The following is a 20,339-nucleotide window of genomic DNA, read 5'->3' on the forward strand; positions in this document are numbered from 1 at the left end:
TTTGTTATAATTCAGTTCAGAGAGATATACGTTAATTTGACTTTTCGCATTACAATGCGGCGTATTCGAAGGTGGCAAAGATTTTGATGAGAAAGGAGAGGCTGGTAGACACTCGGTATCTTCCATCTCTCGCAGCTTGGCCCTCATGTCCTGCTCACATCCAGTATGCAAGACCACAGCTCGATCGACTTCCTCAGGCCGGCCCCACTGAACGTCATTCTCATTTCCACACTGAATATTCAAGTCAGACTGAGTCTTGAAGAACACACGGCTTTGCACTTAAAGATTGTCGTCGCAAACGTAACGCACTAGAAAGTGGGAATTCTCGCGCAATGACAAACGACGAGCCATACATGTACCTATAGTAACGCAACACAAATTCACTAAAACGTGAATTCACAAAAAATGTTCTTTACACAAAGAAGACCTTGTAAGAAATGAACGGAACGTGCTAAAAATACTGGGTTGGTAATTTTATAGTAAGCCCTAATTTTTAATCACTTGCTCATGATTAGTTGACACGCATGGACTTCAACAACAAACAATACAAATGTAGGCGGACCAATTAATTGTTAAGAAAACACAATCACACTGCATACACATTTATAATTTTATTGGCAAATAAAATCATTTCATGATAATTTTTAATTTAACGACCTTTTTAAAATATGATAATGGATTCGAAAATATTTTATTTGCAATTGCTGCACAAGTATTAAATTAAATACTTTTATAATTTATTTAATAGCTATGAAATTAAAAAAATATGTTAAAAAAGACTCCAAGTATTTTGATTATAATCTCTGTCAAAATCTGGTTAAATATCGTCATTAAATATAAAGAAACATGCAATTTATTTGTCATTCGGGGAGATAACTCCCGCTTGTATACGATACTCTTCCATCGATAATTTTACCGTGGCGGGGACAGGTAGATGATGAGTTTACCGTGATGGGAACGCGGTATACCTGTCTCACCTGGCCGATCACCTCGATGTGTTTATACCGTGACGGGTCGCGGGAAACCCGGGATCCGCGTTGCCTGTACTGTATATGAGAAACAAGAGACAGGATCCAGAGTTCAAAGACAAGGAAAGGGACAATAAGAGAAACAAGAGACAAGATCCAGAGTTTAAAAGCAAGGAAAGGGACAGTAAAAGAAACAAGAGACAAGATCCAGAGTTTAAAGACAAGGAAAGGGACAATAAGAGAAACAAGAGATAGGATTCAGAGTTTAAAAGCAAGGAAAGGGACAGTAAAAGAAACAAGAGACAAGATCCAGAGTTTAAAGACAAGGAAAGAGACCGTATGAGAAACAAGAGACAAGATCCAGAGATTAAAAGCAAGGAAAGGGACAGTAAAAGAAACAAGAGACAAGATCCAGAGTTTAAAGACAAGGAAAGAGACCGTATGAGAAACAAGAGACAAGATCCAGAGATTAAAAGCAAGGAAAGGGACAGTAAAATAAGCAAGAAACAGGATCCAGAGTTTAAAGACAATGAAAGAGACCGTAAGAGAAACAAACGACAAAATGCAGAGTTTAAAGGAAAAGAGAGGGACAGTAAGAGAAACAAGAGACAGGATCCAGAGTTTAAAGACAATGAAAGAGACCGTATGAGAAACAAACGACAAAATGCAGAGTTTAAAGGAAAAGAGAGGGACAGTAAGAGAAACAAGAGACAGGATCCAGAGTTTAAAAGCAAGGAAAGGGACAGTAAGAGAATTAAAAGGCAAGAAGAAGAATATAGGCATGATGAGCAAATAAGAGATTTAAAGAAGAAAAAACAAATGAGACAAAATTCTAACCAGTTAGAAAAAGAGAGATTGAAGATGAAAGAAAAGAGAAAAAATGAACACTATAGAACATCAGAGAATATTGCTGCAAAACAATCAAAAGCACACTCACGAGGGAATTTGGACGATATTGAAACTGAAAAACAAAGATACAGAAAAAGTAAATTTGGAGTTGATGCAATTGAGTGTGTTGACAATTTTCACAACAATGTAAGATTGGGTACTGTGTTTGTATGCACATGTTGCCAACAAACATGGTTTCAGGAAAGTGTTTCAAATGTAGATAATATTTTGTTGGATGCTGAAATCAAAAGTAAGTATTTTACTAATACAAAGTCTGTAAACGAGCAGGAATGGATATGCAGCACATGCAATTCAAGTTTAAAAGAAAGTCGAACTCCAAAACTCTCTATTGCAAATGGAATGATATGGATTCAAAAACCAAGTGAATTGAATCTGTTACCATTGGAAGAAAGACTCGTATCCTTAAGAATTCCCTTTATGCAGATAAGAGAATTACCAAGAGGAGGACAGTATTCTTTAAAAGGAAATGTTGTAAATGTGCCAGTTGACATTCAACCAACAATCAATAGTCTTCCAAGGAGACTTGATGAAAATATTACAATACCTGTGAAGTTAAAAAGAAAACTATCATTTCAGCACTCTTATTGTCATGGAAATATCCGACCTACAAAGGTTCTGATTGCTTTACATTGGTTAATGAAAAACAGTGAATATTATAAGAATTCAAACATAAACATAGATGACAACTGGTTCCATGAGGTCACCAATTCTGCAAGCGAATTAATGAGAGAATTTATAGAGGGTCACACCAATGAAGATTCAGCAATGCATGACCAATCAGATGGATCAGACTCTGATGAATTCTGTGAAGTTGATAGTGGTAAGGATGGAAATCGTGATACTCTATTAGACAGTGACTCATATGACATGAATCAGATCTTCACGTTTGCTCCAGGAGAGGGACAGCGTCCAATTAGTTTGTATCAAGATCAAATGGCTGAGTATTTGTCATTTCCAACAATATTTTGTGCTGAAGGAAGAGTAGAAAACGATCAGCGTCAAGTACCTGTTTCATATGCTGATATTGCCAAGTGGGAATTACGAAGTGCTGATAGACGTGCTGCACAGTCGGTACCAAATTTGTTTTTCAAATTGAAAAAGATTCAACTAAAACAGGTAACAGACAAATGCAATTTAGCCCTTAGGAAGTGCAAAACAAAGGGGAAAACCTTTACTGCAAATGAAATAAGAAATCCTGATCAAATCAGTGACATTGTTAGACACAATGAGGGATTTTATGTTTTCAAACAATTGAGAAATTCTCCTCCTTATCTTGAAACGAGAAAGAAATATGTTTTTGCAATGATACGACAACTTGGTCTACCAACTTGGTTTATGTCCTTTTCTGCTGCAGATACACGTTGGAATGATCTGATCAGAGCACTAGGAGTTTTAAACAATGGCAAACAGTACACAGATTCTGAAATTCAGAGCATGACATGGACTGAAAAGTCAAAGTTAGTTCAGAAAGACCCAATTACATGTACAAGATATTTTGATCATCGTTTTCGGACTTTTTTAAATACTGTGCTTAAGAGTGATCATCATCCTATTGGCAAGATACAGGACTTTTTCTATAGAGTTGAATTTCAACAAAGGGGATCACCACATGTTCACATGATTGTTTGGATTGAAAATGCTCCAAAATACTTAGAAAATGATAACAAGGAAATTGTTGCATTTGTTGACAGCTACTTGAAGTGTGAAAGGAATACAGAAGACAATTTGATAGAATTGCAAGTTCATAAACACTCACAAACATGCAAAAAAAAGGAAAGGCTGTTTGCAGATTTGGATTTCCACTTCCACCACTCAAAGCTACTATGATATTGGAACCTTTTGACAGTGACATTGAGAAATACAAGAAAATGTATAAGACTATGCAAGACAAAGTGAATGCCTTTAAAAATGGATGTGACATCAGCTGCACTTTCCAAGACTTTTTGCAGAATGTACTACAACTATCTGAAGATGATTATATAAAATGCATCAGAAGTTCTTTAAGAACACCCAAGGTACTTTTAAAACGTAAACCCTGTGACTTGAGAGTGAATGCTTACAACAGTACTCTTCTTCATGCATGGGCAGCAAACATTGATATTCAGTATGTTTTAGATCCATATGCTTGTGCAATGTACATTGTCTCATACATAAGTAAATCCCAAAGGGGCATGAGTGATCTGCTGAGTAGAGCTGCAAAAGAAGCAAGGGAGGGCAATCGTGACATTAAGAGACAAGTTAGACATATTGGAAATCAATTTCTTAACAGTGTTGAAATTGGAGCACAAGAAGCAGCATATCTAGTTTTGCAAATGCCCCTTACAAAAGCATCAAGAGATGTAATGTTTATAAACACATCTCCAGTTGATGACCGTGTAATACTTGTCAAACCTGATTCAGAACTTCAAAAGTTGAATGCTAATTCCGCAGACATAGAATGCAGTAACATAGTCAAAAGATATGCAAAACGTCCAAAACAACTTAAAAACTGGTAATTAGCTGACTATGTTTCACAGTTAGATGTAGTTTTCCCAAAGGAAAGTATAACTCACCTATCTGAAATGGAAACAAATGATGATGAGAGACACCAGTCAGAAAATGAAGATAGTGGATCTGATACTGAGGGTGAATTTAAAGACGACAGCACATTAGTTGTGTTTAGAAATGGAATTAAAATTAAGCGCAGAAAAACACCAAGAGTTATACGATATGTGCGCTATAGCTTAAAGACAAACCCAGAAAATTACTATAGAGAAAAACTAATGCTGTTCACTCCATGGCGAAATGAAAGTTCTGATCTTCTGTGTGGACATCAGAGCTTTGAACAATCATTTAACCAGAAAAAAAATTTTCTTAGCTAAGAAAATCAAACAGTATGAACATAATGCTGATATGCTTGAGCAGGCAGAACAGATGGCGCAGGATGATTTGACAGAAGCATATGATGAATTAGCTCCTGGTGCTCAACAAACTGATGCAGATGATGAATATGAAGGAACTGTTGACTCTGAAACATTTGTTCACTTTAATCCAGAAAGGCCAATTGAACAGAGAGAGTATGATATAGGAAGCGATGTTGGAATTCCATCAACAAGACAACTGAATGAGCAGAGTTCTGTTAGATTACCTGATGATGAGTATTTAAAGCTTGTAGCCAGTTTAAATTTGAAGCAACAGGAATTCTTCAATCATGTTATGCAATGGATCAAGTATAAACAGGAACCTATTCATGCATATCTGTCAGGAGGTGCAGGAGTTGGAAAGTCAGTGTTAATCAGAGCGCTTTATCAAGCTTTACATCGGTATTTAGCTGCTAAGGAGGGTGAGAATCCAGATGATATACGAATTCTTCTTTGTGCATACACTGGTAAAGCTGCATTTTACATTGGTGGTCAAACAATTGTTTCTGCATTTCACCAGAAAATTAACCAAAAAGCAGCAAAACATGCATTGTGATGAACTCAACACATTTAGAACTATGTATAGAAATTTGTCAGTAGTCATCATCGATGAAATTTCAATGGTTGGCAACGCAAAGTTGCAATTTATAAATGACAGACTTCAGCTTCTTACTGGTTTGAAGAGGCCGTTTGGAGACATTAGTATTATTGCTGTTGGAGATTTCTTTCAACTTAAACCAATCATGGATGGCTGGATTTTTCAAGATTTAAAACAAAATGCCCAAGCACTTGCATGTAATCTTTGGAAAGAAAACTTCACCTTATTTGAGTTAGATGAAGTAATGCGACAAAAGGATGATTTAGAATTTGCACAGCTTTTGAACCGTCTTCGTCACAATGAGATGACTTCTGAGGACTTAAATATAATTCACAGGCGCATCATTGCTAAAAATAGTCCAAATTATCCACACAATGCTCCCCATCTTTTCACAATGAATGCAAAAGTAGATGAATATAACAATAAACTTATAGAGCAACTTCCTGGTGAAAAAGTCATTGTTAAAGCTGTTGACAGTGTCCTCCAAGACCACAATAAATATGTGAAAGACCAACTACTCAGATCATTGCAATATCAAGATGATGTAAGCAAAACTGCAAATCTCATGACAAGACTAACTCTAGCCATTGGAATGATATATGACATTACGGTTAATATTGATGTTACTGATGGCTTGACAAATGGTTCATCATGTACTGTATTTCTTGTTGAAAACAGATTACCTGGTGTATCAAGTCCAAGTATTGTGTGGGTGAAGTTTTTAGATTCTGCAGTAGGAAGAATTGCTCGACAGAAATACAGACATCTTTTCCATGATGATGTTATGGATGATTGGACACCAATATTTGACTGTCAGCGATCTTTTGTTTTCAATTCAACTACATATCAAAGAATACAATTTCCTTTAAGACCAGCTGCTGGTAAGACAATTCATAAGGCTCAGGGCTGCACTGTTGATGAAATTGTAGTAGATTTGTCTCAATCAATGATAAGGAAAACACCCCACATTCATTATGTAGCTCTTAGTAGAGTTAGATCTGTTGACAAATTGCATATTCTGAATTTCAATGAACAAGCATTAACTGTTGATAAAAAAGTTGTAGAAGAAATGGAAAGAATGAGGAAGGAAGCACCTCTAAAACTGTGTTATTTTCCATTGTACAAAACAGAGCAGAACAAACTAAAAATTATGTTTAATAATGCAAGATCTCTTCACAAACATTTCAATGAAATTAAAAATGAACCCAATGTTTTAGCATCAGATGTTATTGGTTTTTCAGAAACAAGATTAACCATCAATGATGAACAGAATTTTATGATGGAAGGTTACTTGACTTTGTTTAATCATGAAAAGAGAAGTGACAGCTATCGTCCTCATCATGGAACAGCATTATATGTTAAAGAAGACCATTTGATGAAATGTATCTCAAAATTCAGCAACACTTTGCTTGAATTCATCATAGCTTTAATACATTTCAAAGACCTTGGAGAAGTGCAGATAATTGTTTTATACAAGTTCCCTGCATGTTCTTTTACAGAATTTGAACGTGAAGTTATGTTGCATTTAATACCTTTTGTAGACACAGAGAAGAAATTGATAATTCTTGGAGATTTCAATTTTGATTTGTTTACAGGTCACAAAGAATTTCTGAATTTTATGAACTTGAATTTTAAATGCACACAATTGGTAAAAAAGGCAACTCATGAGTCGGGTTCACAACTTGATTTGATTTTCACAAACTTTCCTCATTGTGAAACTGATGTGATTGAGGCATATTGGTCAGACCATAAAATGATTTACTGTACATTTACTTTATAAATCTGATACTAGGGACGCACTAGTATTTATTTGGGAGAGATAAGTCATCTTGTCCCCTCTCCCACCTACCAATGTGCCAGTGTCACTTAGTGACATTTGGTACATTGATTACTGTATACAGGGTTATATTTGCCCTAGCTGTGTTAATTAATTTCACCCTTTCACGTAATTTTGCAGCATTTAAAATTCTCCCCAGTCGCAGTTTTAATGAAGAAATCATACCATGTTCTTTTAATTTACCCCGTTTTAAATTTGTCTACCTCTAAGATGGATGACGGGGGAAAATAAAATGGGGCGAATATTTCCCTGTATACAGTATCTGATAGGCACCAATTACTTGATGTAAAATCTTGTTTCTTATTAAACATATGTATACTTTAAGGTCAGACGACACTTTCCTCAATTTTAGATAACTTTTTCCAGTAATTTGTTAATGGTTTACAACTACTTTGACAAGCTTTCTTGCAAAAAATTAGGGTCCTTACCAGGCATTTCTGCAAAATACTTGAGTATGCAATTTCCTGTATAATCGTCTTGAAAATACACTTGAAAAATACACCGGGGCTAGGCTTTGAACTCACGACCTCTAGAACCTATACACTTCTGGTAGTGTGCGGACCTCTAGAACCTATACACTTCTGGTAGTGTGCGGCCACGGTTCTAACCACTCGACCATCTAGACACATAACCAAATCCAAGTAAATTTTGAACATTCCTAAAGTAATTATAAAATTAATATTTTTTATTGGAACTCTTTATTTATAATCGTCTTGAAAATACACTTGAAAAATACACCGGGGCTAGGCTTTGAACTCACGACCTCTAGAACCTATACACTTCTGGTAGTGTGCGGACCTCTAGAACCTAAACACTTCTGGTAGTGTGCGGCCACGGTTCTAACCACTCGACCATCTAGACACATAACCAAATCCAAGTAAATTTTGAACATTCCTAAAGTAATTATAAAATTAATATTTTTTATTGGAACTCTTTATTACGAGGAGATAGAAAAAAGATTCTCGAGGAACATGTCATCTGACCTTAAACTATTTTTATATGCATGCATGGAATAGCTTAAAAAATTGCAAACAAATCATTAATGATCACAAAACAGTTGTACTAAACAGGAACCCTTCATTATGACTTTTTATTAATTTTCAACAGACAATTAATAAATGTACAAACTAATTGAATATTGTATGTTACTGAAAATTCATGTGCCATCAATGACAATCATTCATGTAAAAAAAATGATGATCATTGTATTATATGATAATTAATATTTATAAATTATGAATATACTGTATTGATGTTTGTGAGTTAGTTTTACCCTTGCTATTTATATTCTTTTCTTTAATGATACATGCATATCATGAACTTAATATTTTGAATATACATGAAATTTTTTGAGATTACATGAATTGTTTACAAAGTTTAATTTCAAGAAATTAATGACTTCTGGTAAATAATGATTAGAGTTGTACTAGAAATATACACTTGCATCAAGTAATTGGTATCATTGATATATGTTCAACACTGTATTCTATAGTTTTATCAAGTAAATTCACCGAATATTACCTCTTCATGAAATAATTGCTGTATAGAAAAATTGTAAATTTATTAATGTTACTATGTATGTGTCATTTAGTCCCTGCAGAACAATACTGGAGTACATGAGAATATAAACTTTTACAGTGTATATGAATTCATATTTTTTCCAGAGCAAATATAATAACAATTTCAGTGTCAATATTCTTATCATACATGAAATTCAAGTCTTTATGTAATTACTTTGTAATCAACCTAATGCAGTATTGTAGAAATCCCAATTGCTGAGGCTTTAAACAGGCTGTGTGGTCTACAAATTAACCAAATTCAATAGATGCACCTGAAAATGAAATACATGTACTTGCAAAAGTTCACACACTCTATTAAAAGCCATTATCTATGATTTTATTCAGAGCTCCAAGAAATTAGATTACTTATCATGACCATCCAGCATACTTATTGATTTTTGTTTCAGTCACTTGTTTATTCTTGAAGCTGAATTAGAATTTGATACATGAATTTTGAAAGCATGTGCAGCTCAGTTAGAGATTTTTTTTCCATATATATCATTTACATCATTTTATTTTGAAATAATGTTCATTGTATATATGAACTTATATGTTTAAGTTTATTGTATTTTTGTATTTCAAAACAGTCAGAAATTCCTTTAAACATTTACCTTTACTAGCTCTAGTTACCTGTGTAGAATAGGAATGCAACCTGCTTAATCAGAGAGATACCTACATCTCATTCTAAGTTACTAGTATATTGCTGATTTCAGTTAACTCCATATTAATTGATATTTAATTTTCTCCAGCATTGAGATATTTAATATGTGACCACCATTATATTATTCTCTAATGAGAATCGACTATATATTAAACACTTATAGGCAGGTAAGTATCAAAAGAGGGGGTCAATGGACAGCCCGTAAAGGGAAGTAAACCTACCTCTTTTTAACATTACAATTTTTCCTATAAAAGAGAGGAAAAAAGGTGGATCACTAGAATCTCTCATGACTGGTCTTTAAAATCAAAATTATTGATTGCAGAAAGATCTTAATCATTCCATCTTGGAATATTACCATCAAGTTTAGGTGATCTGATTCCTGCAGGTACTCCAATTAAATGTTACCTATTAAAAATTCTTTAAAGATAATATTTGATATTCAAAGTCAAAGTCTGTTGACCATCATATAATTAATTACTTTCAGTTGCAATCTTTCCGGTTTTCGCTTTCGTTATGTATAGGAAAGATTTACTACCGAGAGAACTTAAAAAAAAAGTGTATATTTCATATCTTTCAAATCATTCCTTTGATGTGTTAAACTTTTCTCTAAACAAATGTTTGAATTAAGGTATTCAATATATAACCACCATATTTCGTACCTAAGAAATGAATGGTCCAATATTTTTAATCATGGTAGCATTTTGAAGATGTTATCAAATAAAAATGCTCCACCAAAGGACTTTACAAAATTTTGATTATTGGCCGAATAATTTCACATTGAATTTTGCATTGAAGTCTATGGGCAGTGCATGAATTATATGATATTGTAAAATATGATTTGAATTTCAAACAAATCTCTTGGTTGGAAATATGCATAAACACCCTCCTCATTAAAATATGAAATAAATGAATTTTTTACCGCAGAAATTTTCTACTTTTCATCAAGGGCAAAACCTCTTCAAAAACTTTAAATGTGCAAAATGACCATGCATCTCCTTTCATGTTATGAGTCTTGTGAATTTTGTTAATTTCAATTTTTAATACCTTAACTGTTTAAAAAGCATCTATGTTTACATGTAATGCTATTGTCAAGAACTAGCTTCTGCATTTCTGTCGCAAAATTGTTGCAATATTGCATATTTGATACTGTGTACATAAATATGTCTTTAAGTCATATAAAATTTAGATAGTTCATTGTTAGTAAATAATGCTTCTTACTTTTTATTATATTATCTACATTTACTTATTGTCTGAAAAATTTTCACCAAATCTGTTGAATTTTGTAAACAAATAAAAGTAAAATCTTGTTCACATTTTCTGTTTTTATTATAACTATCTTAGCTAATATTAACCCCCCCCCCACCCCCCAAAAAAGGAGAAAAATGTTAAAGCATAATATTACACTTGAGAGTTGACAGTACAAGTGCTATATTCTGCAGAAATACTGAGATTGACCTCTTTATGACTAAATTGATAATGAGGTAGGCATTTTAAAAGCACTGGTTGGAAAGAAAGCCATTATGCTTAGATCAAGCCCAATTAAACAAAATGAATAAAAAGAGGAAGTCCATACTCTAACATCTACATGCATAATTCTTGCAAGTCAACGTCTTCCACTCAGGTGACCGATATGGCCCCTGGGCCTTTTTTTTTTAAATGTAACTTACGACGTCATGTGACGCCAAAGTCTAGACGAATGTCACGTGCAGTTTGACAAGCCTGATCTTATTTTAAAAAACAAAATAAATATCTGCGCTCGCCATAACGGTCGCACTGTCAACATATTAAAGATTTTCAAGCAAATATTTCTGCTTTATTTTCTTAAACTTGGTAAGACAAAGACGAAAACTCACCGAGTCGACCTCTAATATGTGGCGGCCAATGGGAGGTAACTCTATATATTATCATAATAAATTCAGTACTAAATAGGTACATGTACCAACGATAACTTAAATCCACAGGCACCTGACGTTACTTATTTTTCTTTTAATAAAAAATATATACTAGGTATGGATATTTTATTATTAAAAGAAAAATAAGTAATGTCAGCTGCCTGACTGTGGTTAAATAATAGTGTATTTTCCATGATGTATTCTTTTATATAAGTATTTTGATATAAAGTTAAATATATTGTTCATGAGAAATATATTAATTGTACTTGTATTTAAAAGCTAATTTTTAATGTAAATCCTGCTGTATTCTATAATTTCTATTTGCCATTTCCCGATTAAAGTCTTCGGCATATGCATTTTCTCTCTTTTGAGATTGGTAGATTGCATGATCAAAATTTTTTTTAAAATTATTTCATTGGTTGAAATGCTGTAAGAAAAGGTAACGGAATAAGCCGAGGCTTGTCGAAAGATCAACCTTTTACGGTACATAGAAATACTTACAAATTGTTTAGTTAAAAGCATCGGTAGGAAGTATAGATTTCAGTTTGTACAAAACCTCCCTCCCCTGCACTCACTTCAATACTGAACTCATTTTGGCTTCTACCTAGCAAGCTGCTCAGGTGAGCGATGTGGCCCCTGGGCCTCTTGTTTTGGTGTGTGCGGGGTTTTTTTCGGGAACAGACAGACTGATATAAATAATTGATATTTTCATGAATTCAGATACATGTATGTATTGTATCATGTGGACAAACTAATTAATTTTGAGTAGTCTGTCTCTCAAATCCTTGTAATTCATTACGGTAATGTAAATATTCATTCATTTTTAGACGGGGTCACGTGACCCCGTCTATTGGTTTACTGTCAGCCGAAGTCTCAAACCGGATGGAAAGCGTAGAACACATGAATTGAGTCTACGCGATAGAAAATAGTGCAGAAAGTTTTCATGCATTTCAGTAAATATGTATTATAAAAACACGCATTAAATCTTTTTAAGTCCTTTGTGTATAAACAAAATTCTATTTAGAAAATAAACAAATAGTTTTATTAATCAAAATATTCTTGCTCGGGTTCAAAAGTGAAATGAGTTACGTAACTGAATGCACATCGCCGTTGACGATTCAGTTGGTATACGAGCTCATGAAGCAATAGAAGAGGTTAATGGTGGAATCGAAATTAAAGTTCCCAAACGCAATGTGCCATTTTTGAAAAGTTTTGAATTTTGTTTTGACAATCTTTCACCTTTATACTACCAAACTTCAAGCGCAAGCGGAGGTTAAAATCGGGACGGATTATATACAGCTGTTTTACAAATCAAATAGGTATTTCATTGGCCTCAGTCTACTTGCAGGATGACTGCTGTTCGCCTCGAAAGGAATTTTGTACAAATAAAATAAAAACAAGTCTGAATTTGCATTCTCGTTCGTTGGCTCTTTAGTTGATTAAACTGAATTTAAATTCTAAACAATGCATTGTAAGCAAAATTTATATTAGATTATACATTAAGGAAGACTTATACATCATATTATATACACAATCTTATCGATTGAAGAACCAAGTTAAATGTTAATGTTCATGTTTCCGGCTTAGTTGGAATCAGGCTTGGGGTGAATTACATTGTAAAAAAATGCATTACATTACCATTACTTCATGAATTAGGGCATTAAATAACCATTACCTAATTTTCTAAAAGTAATGCATTACATTACAATTACATGAGTAAAGTACAAAGTAAAGTACAATTACCATTACTTTGTGAAAGGTCAATAAGTTTTCAAAAAGTAATTTAAAAACTAAATGAAGAGTTTTTGTAAATATTTGAATAATAAAACATGCTTAATATATTTAAAGGTTCACGTTCATGTTCACTATAAGGTTCAAATTTAATGACATATACAATATTGCTGTTGCACTTGTAGTTCTCAAAGTAAGGCTGGTCCCGTAACATTTACACGCTAATGGCAGAGTTGACAATCTCTGTTATTTATGTCTCTGATTTTCGGAGTATAATTTTTAAGGAAAGGAACGGTTGTATCGTAATTCGTGAATCGATGCACGAGTTTACACAAAAAAGTAGTAAGTGGCGAACGGATTTATTTTTACCAATTAATTTTGCATGAATCACAATGAAGAAAATCGTGTCAGATAAGTCAGTCTTAATTGGCGACCATGACAAATCTTTTTATTGTCAAAGTTCTTGGAATCTTATTGTAAAAAAATATTTCTAACGTCAGGTGCCTGTGTTTGTTATCGATATACAAATGTTCACTTTGTTTGTTAATTCAGCCGTTTTAGAGTTTTCGGGGTTTTTTAAATAAAACTCTTATTACAGATACCGTCCGACTTGTGGATTTTCCCTTGGATCACAAAATTGAATAAATCTAATGATTAAAATCATCTACTTTGAAATAGTTGTTTGATTTTCCCGGTTAGTAGTAATTTTTAAAAGTTTTCTTTGGGGTCTTATTTTACATAATCTATTACATTGTGTCAATTTTCTACAATTATGAAGGCTGGGATTGAGAAAAATTTAGACAAAGTATCAGACAATTGCAAAAAAGCCGAACTAACATAGAATGTAACAACTAATTCAAACTCATAAATTTTGGAAGCTTATTCGAGGAAACTCAGGACAATTACAAATTCAAACTTTCAAGACCCCGTCTTTCTGTAATCTCAGTACTTTGATATTATTTAACCCTGTTGGCAAATAGTGAAATGAAATAAATAATAATACACGCTAAAGTCGTACGATTTAAAGCAGCATTTTAGTTTTTGTGGTCGGTTCACTATTCAAATTACCGTATGTGTTCTAGATAACGTAAATTCCTTTAAGTTATATTATCACGAGAAACAACGAAATAATAAAAATTGTCGCTCCAAATGGCTTGACCATTGACTTATTGAGCTGTCCTTGAAAGGGTGAAGGTAATACATGTACGTAATAATAGGAGTACTATCAATGGGTTTTTTAACATATATGTAACGTAGTTGAGCCAGGCGATCTCCAAATAACACTCAAGACAGTTTCAAATAATGAATTTATTTACAAGAAAATAAATCAAAAGAAAATATTTACAAATTCTCACTGACTTTCACCCTCACTCACACACTCACGTTCGTTCAAAAACTAAATGCTTACATCTAAACCCCAAAAATTAAATTCCCTTCTTAACAATACAATGTAACTTGTATAAATTTTAAATAATAGACAGCTAAATGATCTTATTCATAATGTTCAGTTTACAAACACCATTGTATTGTATATTATATTCTATATATATGTTGCCAAACGTTCCCAAGAACACTTCTTGTCCACTAGTCCTATCGCTATAGGGTTTCACTTATCTCAACCATCGACATACGAACGTCTACGCTGGTGGCTAAAAAAAAAACCACAATCACATGTCCACCCTCATCACAATTTCTGGGGCTGTAGTCCTAGAACTGGTTGTGGTGTGGCGTGGTAGTGAAACAGTTCTATGGATCCAAACGTGTGCCACATCATCATCATGCTCATCGACCACTGTCACAACGCTACAAAGTCAACACTAATAAATCAACTGTATCAAAACGCACAGTATATAAATCCATGTAAATCCATGTAGGCAACAACCATAGGCAACATTATTCTATTACTATAGTATATAATATCTTATAGCTGTCTATAATGATTGAAATACATATGCATGGTAACATGTAAACACAGTTTAAACCAATATGGCTTCCACTTCCGGGAAATCACTTCCGCCCACAACATATAATTCATTTTACTAAAAAAGTATCTCCACATTACAAAAATACGTTTATAAGGAGAGTAAAAATAAAAATACAAAAGGCGTTTAACATTATCGATAGAAATAAGAATGGGGTATTTAAACTTTCTCTCCACTGTCACACCTGAGTGAACAACACAGGTAAGTTTTGTGAACGCTAACCAAGCTATATTTAAAAAAAGGTTAAACGACAAACTTTTACTTTATACGCAAAGATAACAAGAATACATATCGAATGCACTGTACAGTACTCACCACGGTCTGTTTCCGTGCCCGTGTTATGAAGTAAGTTATGCAGCTATATGCATAGACATGATAGTAGATTAATCGTGCGCCCCTCTCGCAGCACGACCGCACACCTGAGAAAATGGCTCGATTCTACTACGTCACAAACGATCACGTGTTTTATAGAATTGTGGGTAATACCAAGCCGGGTTTAAAATACAGGGCCGTAAAGCTAACCTGATATATGTGATTGTTACAATATATACAATCTCATATTTAAACGTTCATCTTTGATCAGGACGGAACCGTTGACCCTAAAAAATAATTAGGTTTACACGACCATTAAGATGTTTAGCTAGCCTATTGAAACTACAATGAAATATCTCACTTCTTTTTTTATTTTTGTGTTTGTTATTGAAATGTCAATTTTCAAAAATATGAATACGTTATAAATTTTGTTACGTACGTTTAACTAATCGGTTTATTAAGATAAGATATAAACATATTTTTTTAATGAAATATTGGTATGATTAGAACACTTTTATAAGACATGAAATGTCCTTATCTTTAATAGGATATTGGGTTAAGGTTTTCAATATAATAAAAGAAAACTTATCTTTCGATAATTAATAATATGTCCCGGGTTGTAAATAAACACATATAGAGTACAATGTGCATGAATCGTATTATAGAAAGTAAACTGAAAATAACATTAAAATATAATAACGTAAAATTCAACTGGATAAAGTTCTTGGTGGGATGGGAATCACCGATATCTTTTCCAGAAAAGCCAACTTCGGCGCCATGATGGAAAACCCGCCAGAGGACACTCATGTATCTGACGTCATTCATAAAGCGTTTGTTGAGGTCAACGAGGAGAGCACGGAAGCCGCCGCTGCTACAGCAGTGATGATGAGACTGATGAACATGCCGCTAGAACCAATGGTGATTAAAGCGGACCACCCCTTCCTCTTTCTGATCAGAGAAAGTTCGACGGGAACTGTATTGTTTATCGGTCGCTTCTTGAAACCAAGCAATTAATATCATGAAATGTAAACCATCATTTTTACGAACTAAATTCTATTATCAAAATTTATTGTATTAATACACAATCTTGTATAAATTCTTTATACATTGTAATTTCATTGTTAGACATGTGCATTTATTTTGTTATTGTTTTCACATATATTTTGTACTATGAATTATTCATAATATTCATTGCAATACAAGGCAAAGTTCGACAACTCCATTTCCTGAAGTATACTGTAAACACATACAGCTGATAAAGAAGTAACCAATAATTTTAGAAAAACTGGTATAAACATGGCTCTTATCGGAAGAAAACGAAGAGCTTTTCAAGTTCCTGCGATAGATATGTCGCATTCTTATCTGTCATACGAAAACGTGCTACTGGAATTTGGACTCAATGGTACGCGGATCGAGTACCAGGGTTATCCTATGTTTTCTGAAAGTTGTCCGTCGGCATATTTGCCTGTTCCAGCTGGGTTCTCTTATCTTTCTGTTGACTGCATAGTCAAGTGTGCAAAGAATTATCATATACAATTTGGAAATTACAAAATCTTCAGCAATAACTGTAATACATTCACCAATATAATGTCGGACATTTTGTGCCATGAAATCCGCTGTCCTTACTGGTGTAGATAGTAATGCTAATTTGTGTTTCTCTCGAATGAATAAACGCATTTCTTAAATTTTAAATTAATATTTACATTGTATAATTATTGATAGGTATTTTTTAAGATGTGTTGATATAATGTGTATTATACAGTCATATTCTCTCTCTCTCTCTCTCTCTCTCTCTCTCTCTTTCTCTCTCTCTCTCTGTTTTGTCTATATAGTATAATATATATTCTTAAGTTTAGGTATTTATTAATAATATTTAAAACTTTTATTTAGACACTAGCATATAAAAATGTTTCACCTTGCATCATATACATGTATGCACTGGTCCTAGGTTTTACTTCATTAAGATGTATTCCATTAATTCTTAACTAAAATATTTGTAAGTCATATGAAGCAGGTGTTTAAAATTTGATTTTACATTCGTTACTTTCTTTAGGATTTCAAGTTTCTATGTAACGATGATCATGATGAAAGAATTCAATTTTTGTTGCGATAAACCACTAATACACGTCTTTAGTATAAATTTCTTAGGAATCTTGGAATTTGTTTCTTTAAAAAAAATATGCTAATAAGCAGATGTTTACTCTAAAATTATTTGAGTATTGAATGTTCAAAAATCTTGCCCTATTTTTAAACCCTACCCCCTCCAATTGCTTTATATAAAGAAAGCTTGCCTTATCTTTTAAACCCTACCCTCCCCCTTCCAAAACAAATAGAAAAAAAGAATCCCCCTCCTCCCCCCCCCACCAAAACAAAAAAAAAAACCACCAAAAAACAACAACAATTAAGAAATTAACGAAACTAGCACAATTCATTGATTGTACATAGAGTGTTTTAATTTTTATTCGAACATAATTTTTATTCTTTTATACATTTAACATTATGACAAATTACAGAACATTACGCATGTATAGTTAATCAAAAGTCTACTTTTGTACCAATACAAGTGTGTGCTAAAATTTTGAGGATTTTTTTAAGGATATAAACATAATGGCGTGAGATAAATAAAAGCTAAAACTGTAAAAGTACATGTTTTGAAGTAGATCTCTCTTTTCTTAAATAATTCAGTATTATATACAAAAATAGATGCAAGCGTATATGCTATATATGTTATCACTACATGTTGAGCTGCACATGTGCATGCCTCTCAGTCTACACTATCGTTAATATATGTATGTATAATTGCGCTTGTTGAGTTCATACTATATTTTCAGCTGTCGATACTATTCAAATATACACCTTTACAAAACAATTGAGTTTGATTTTTACGGTACATCTCTTGTAAGAAAACAAAAATACCACTAGCTGCAATCTTCTTTGTTTCACATAGGCTACTTGGGCAAAGAACTTATCATGATTAACTACATTTAAAATTCCTTTTTATTGCATACTTTTTAAAATACCAACGCTGTACAGTACTGAGCCCATAAACGTGTTATACACGTATAGAGAGCTTGTATACGGAAACCCTGTGGGGAGCCCCATCTACAGGTCAAAATGAATGACAATTGTAAACAAGACGGAGGATTATAAATAACATAGTGAGGGATGACCAGGTAGTGCAGGTATCACATAGTTATCGAGCAACACAGGTAAATAAAATTACAGCTTTATTGCACACTATAAAAGTGGCAGACGATCTGTGCAGTTTGTGAAATCCGCATAATCCGCATAATCCCACGGAATCACGCCAGAACGGAGATAAACACGGAAAGAGACAGGAAGTGATAGAATTTATCAGCTCTACAAGATTTTCTAATTTCAACTGGATCTTTACAAGATCAGTCATGGAGAGTGCAGTCACAGACTTCTCTTTTAAACTCTATCGAGTTCTATGCGAAGGGGGTGGGAATCTGTTTATGTCACCCTACAGTGTATCGGCGGCTCTTATGTTAACGATGTTGGGCGCCAAAGGGGAATCCGAGGAGCAGATAAAACATGTATTGGGAGTAGCGGGAGTTCCTAACCCGCACCAGGCGTATCAAAAGCTACACGCCACCCTGACGGGAAAGTCTAAGGTCGGGGCAAAGCTCGCTATAGCCAACCGGATATTTTCCAAACTCGGTCTGGAGATAAAAGAGTCATATAAAAAGGAATCGCTAGACTATTACAACAGTGAAATAGAATTGTTGGATTTTGTGGGAAACCCGGAAGGGTCGAGAACTCGAATCAACACCTGGGTTGAGGACCAGACCAACAATAAAATCAAGGAATTGATTCCAGAGGGAGGGATTAACTCCCTTTCGTTAATTGTTTTAACCAATGCTATTTACTTCAAAGGGGATTGGGAAAATGCATTCAAGGCCTCGAATACAAAGAACGAACCATTTCGAATATCCGAGACAGAGTCGGGCACGGTTGAAATGATGAATATGAAAAAGGAAAAGTGGCTAATTGGTATGTCCAAATCACTGGATTGCCAAGTTCTGGATCTTCCATACAAAGGGGGGGAACTGAGTATGCTAATTATTCTTCCGAACAAGGTTGACGGGTTGTCGTCATTGGAATCAAGCTTGTCGGCTGACACGTTTCGGGAACTAACAAAGGAAATGTACAGCGAGGATGTCATTGTATCCATACCGAAATTCAAACTAGAAAGCTCGTTTCAACTGGATAAAGTTCTTGGTGGGATGGGAATCACCGATATCTTTTCCAGAAAAGCCGACTTCGGCGCCATGATGGGAAACCCGCCAGATGGCACTCATGTATCTGACGTCATTCACAAAGCGTTTGTTGAGGTCAACGAGGAGGGCACGGAAGCCGCCGCTGCTACAGCAGTGATGATGAGGTTTATGTGCATGCCACTAGAACCCATGGTGTTTAAAGCGGACCACCCCTTCCTCTTCCTGATCAGAGACAATTCGACCGGAACTGTATTGTTTATCGGTCGCTTCTTGAAACCAAACAACTAATATCATGAAATGTAAACCATAATTTTTACGAACTAAATTCTATTATCAAAATTTATTGTAATAATTCATGATCTTGTATAAATTTCTTATAGCTTTCAATGTTTGACATGTACATTTAATTTGTTATAATTGTTTTCACATATATTTTGTACTATGAATTATTCATAATATTCAGTGCTATAAAAGGCTGAGAAATATCAATTTGTTTATTATCTCACTTCTAAAATAATCTTTGGATTTAGGCAAAGTTCGACAACTCTATTTCCTGAAGTAAACTGTAAACACATACATCTGATAAAGAAGTAACCAATGATTAATACCTTTGAGATATTTTAGATGGTACGTGTAACTGCAATTCTTGAATGTAAACAAAATTGGCATTGTTTAATAGTTTAAATATTTCATTCAGGGTTGAATAGCAAGCCATGGATGAAAAGTTTTGAGGCTACGCTATAGCAAAA

At 33.9% G+C, this 20,339-nt stretch overlaps 2 protein-coding genes across 2 annotated transcripts; both read left to right on the forward strand.

Moving 5' to 3' along the window:
• The first annotated feature begins 1,307 nt into the window (after positions 1–1,307).
• LOC128182084 (zinc finger CCCH domain-containing protein 13-like) lies at positions 1,308–5,333 on the forward strand. Its single transcript, XM_052850699.1, has 3 exons — positions 1,308–1,953; positions 2,557–2,948; positions 4,782–5,333. The coding sequence occupies exons 1-3, from the start codon at positions 1,308–1,310 to the stop codon at positions 5,331–5,333; spliced, it is 1,590 nt and encodes a 529-aa protein (XP_052706659.1).
• Positions 5,334–18,478: 13,145 nt separating this feature from the next.
• Positions 18,479–20,075, forward strand: LOC128179891 (leukocyte elastase inhibitor-like). The gene has a single exon (XM_052847579.1). The coding sequence runs from the start codon at positions 18,754–18,756 to the stop codon at positions 19,876–19,878; it is 1,125 nt and encodes a 374-aa protein (XP_052703539.1). The 5' UTR covers positions 18,479–18,753; the 3' UTR covers positions 19,879–20,075.
• Positions 20,076–20,339: the final 264 nt, after the last annotated feature.

This window comes from Crassostrea angulata, chromosome 4 (assembly GCF_025612915.1).
Source record: "Crassostrea angulata isolate pt1a10 chromosome 4, ASM2561291v2, whole genome shotgun sequence".
NCBI classification, from domain to species: Eukaryota; Metazoa; Mollusca; class Bivalvia; order Ostreida; family Ostreidae; genus Magallana; species Magallana angulata.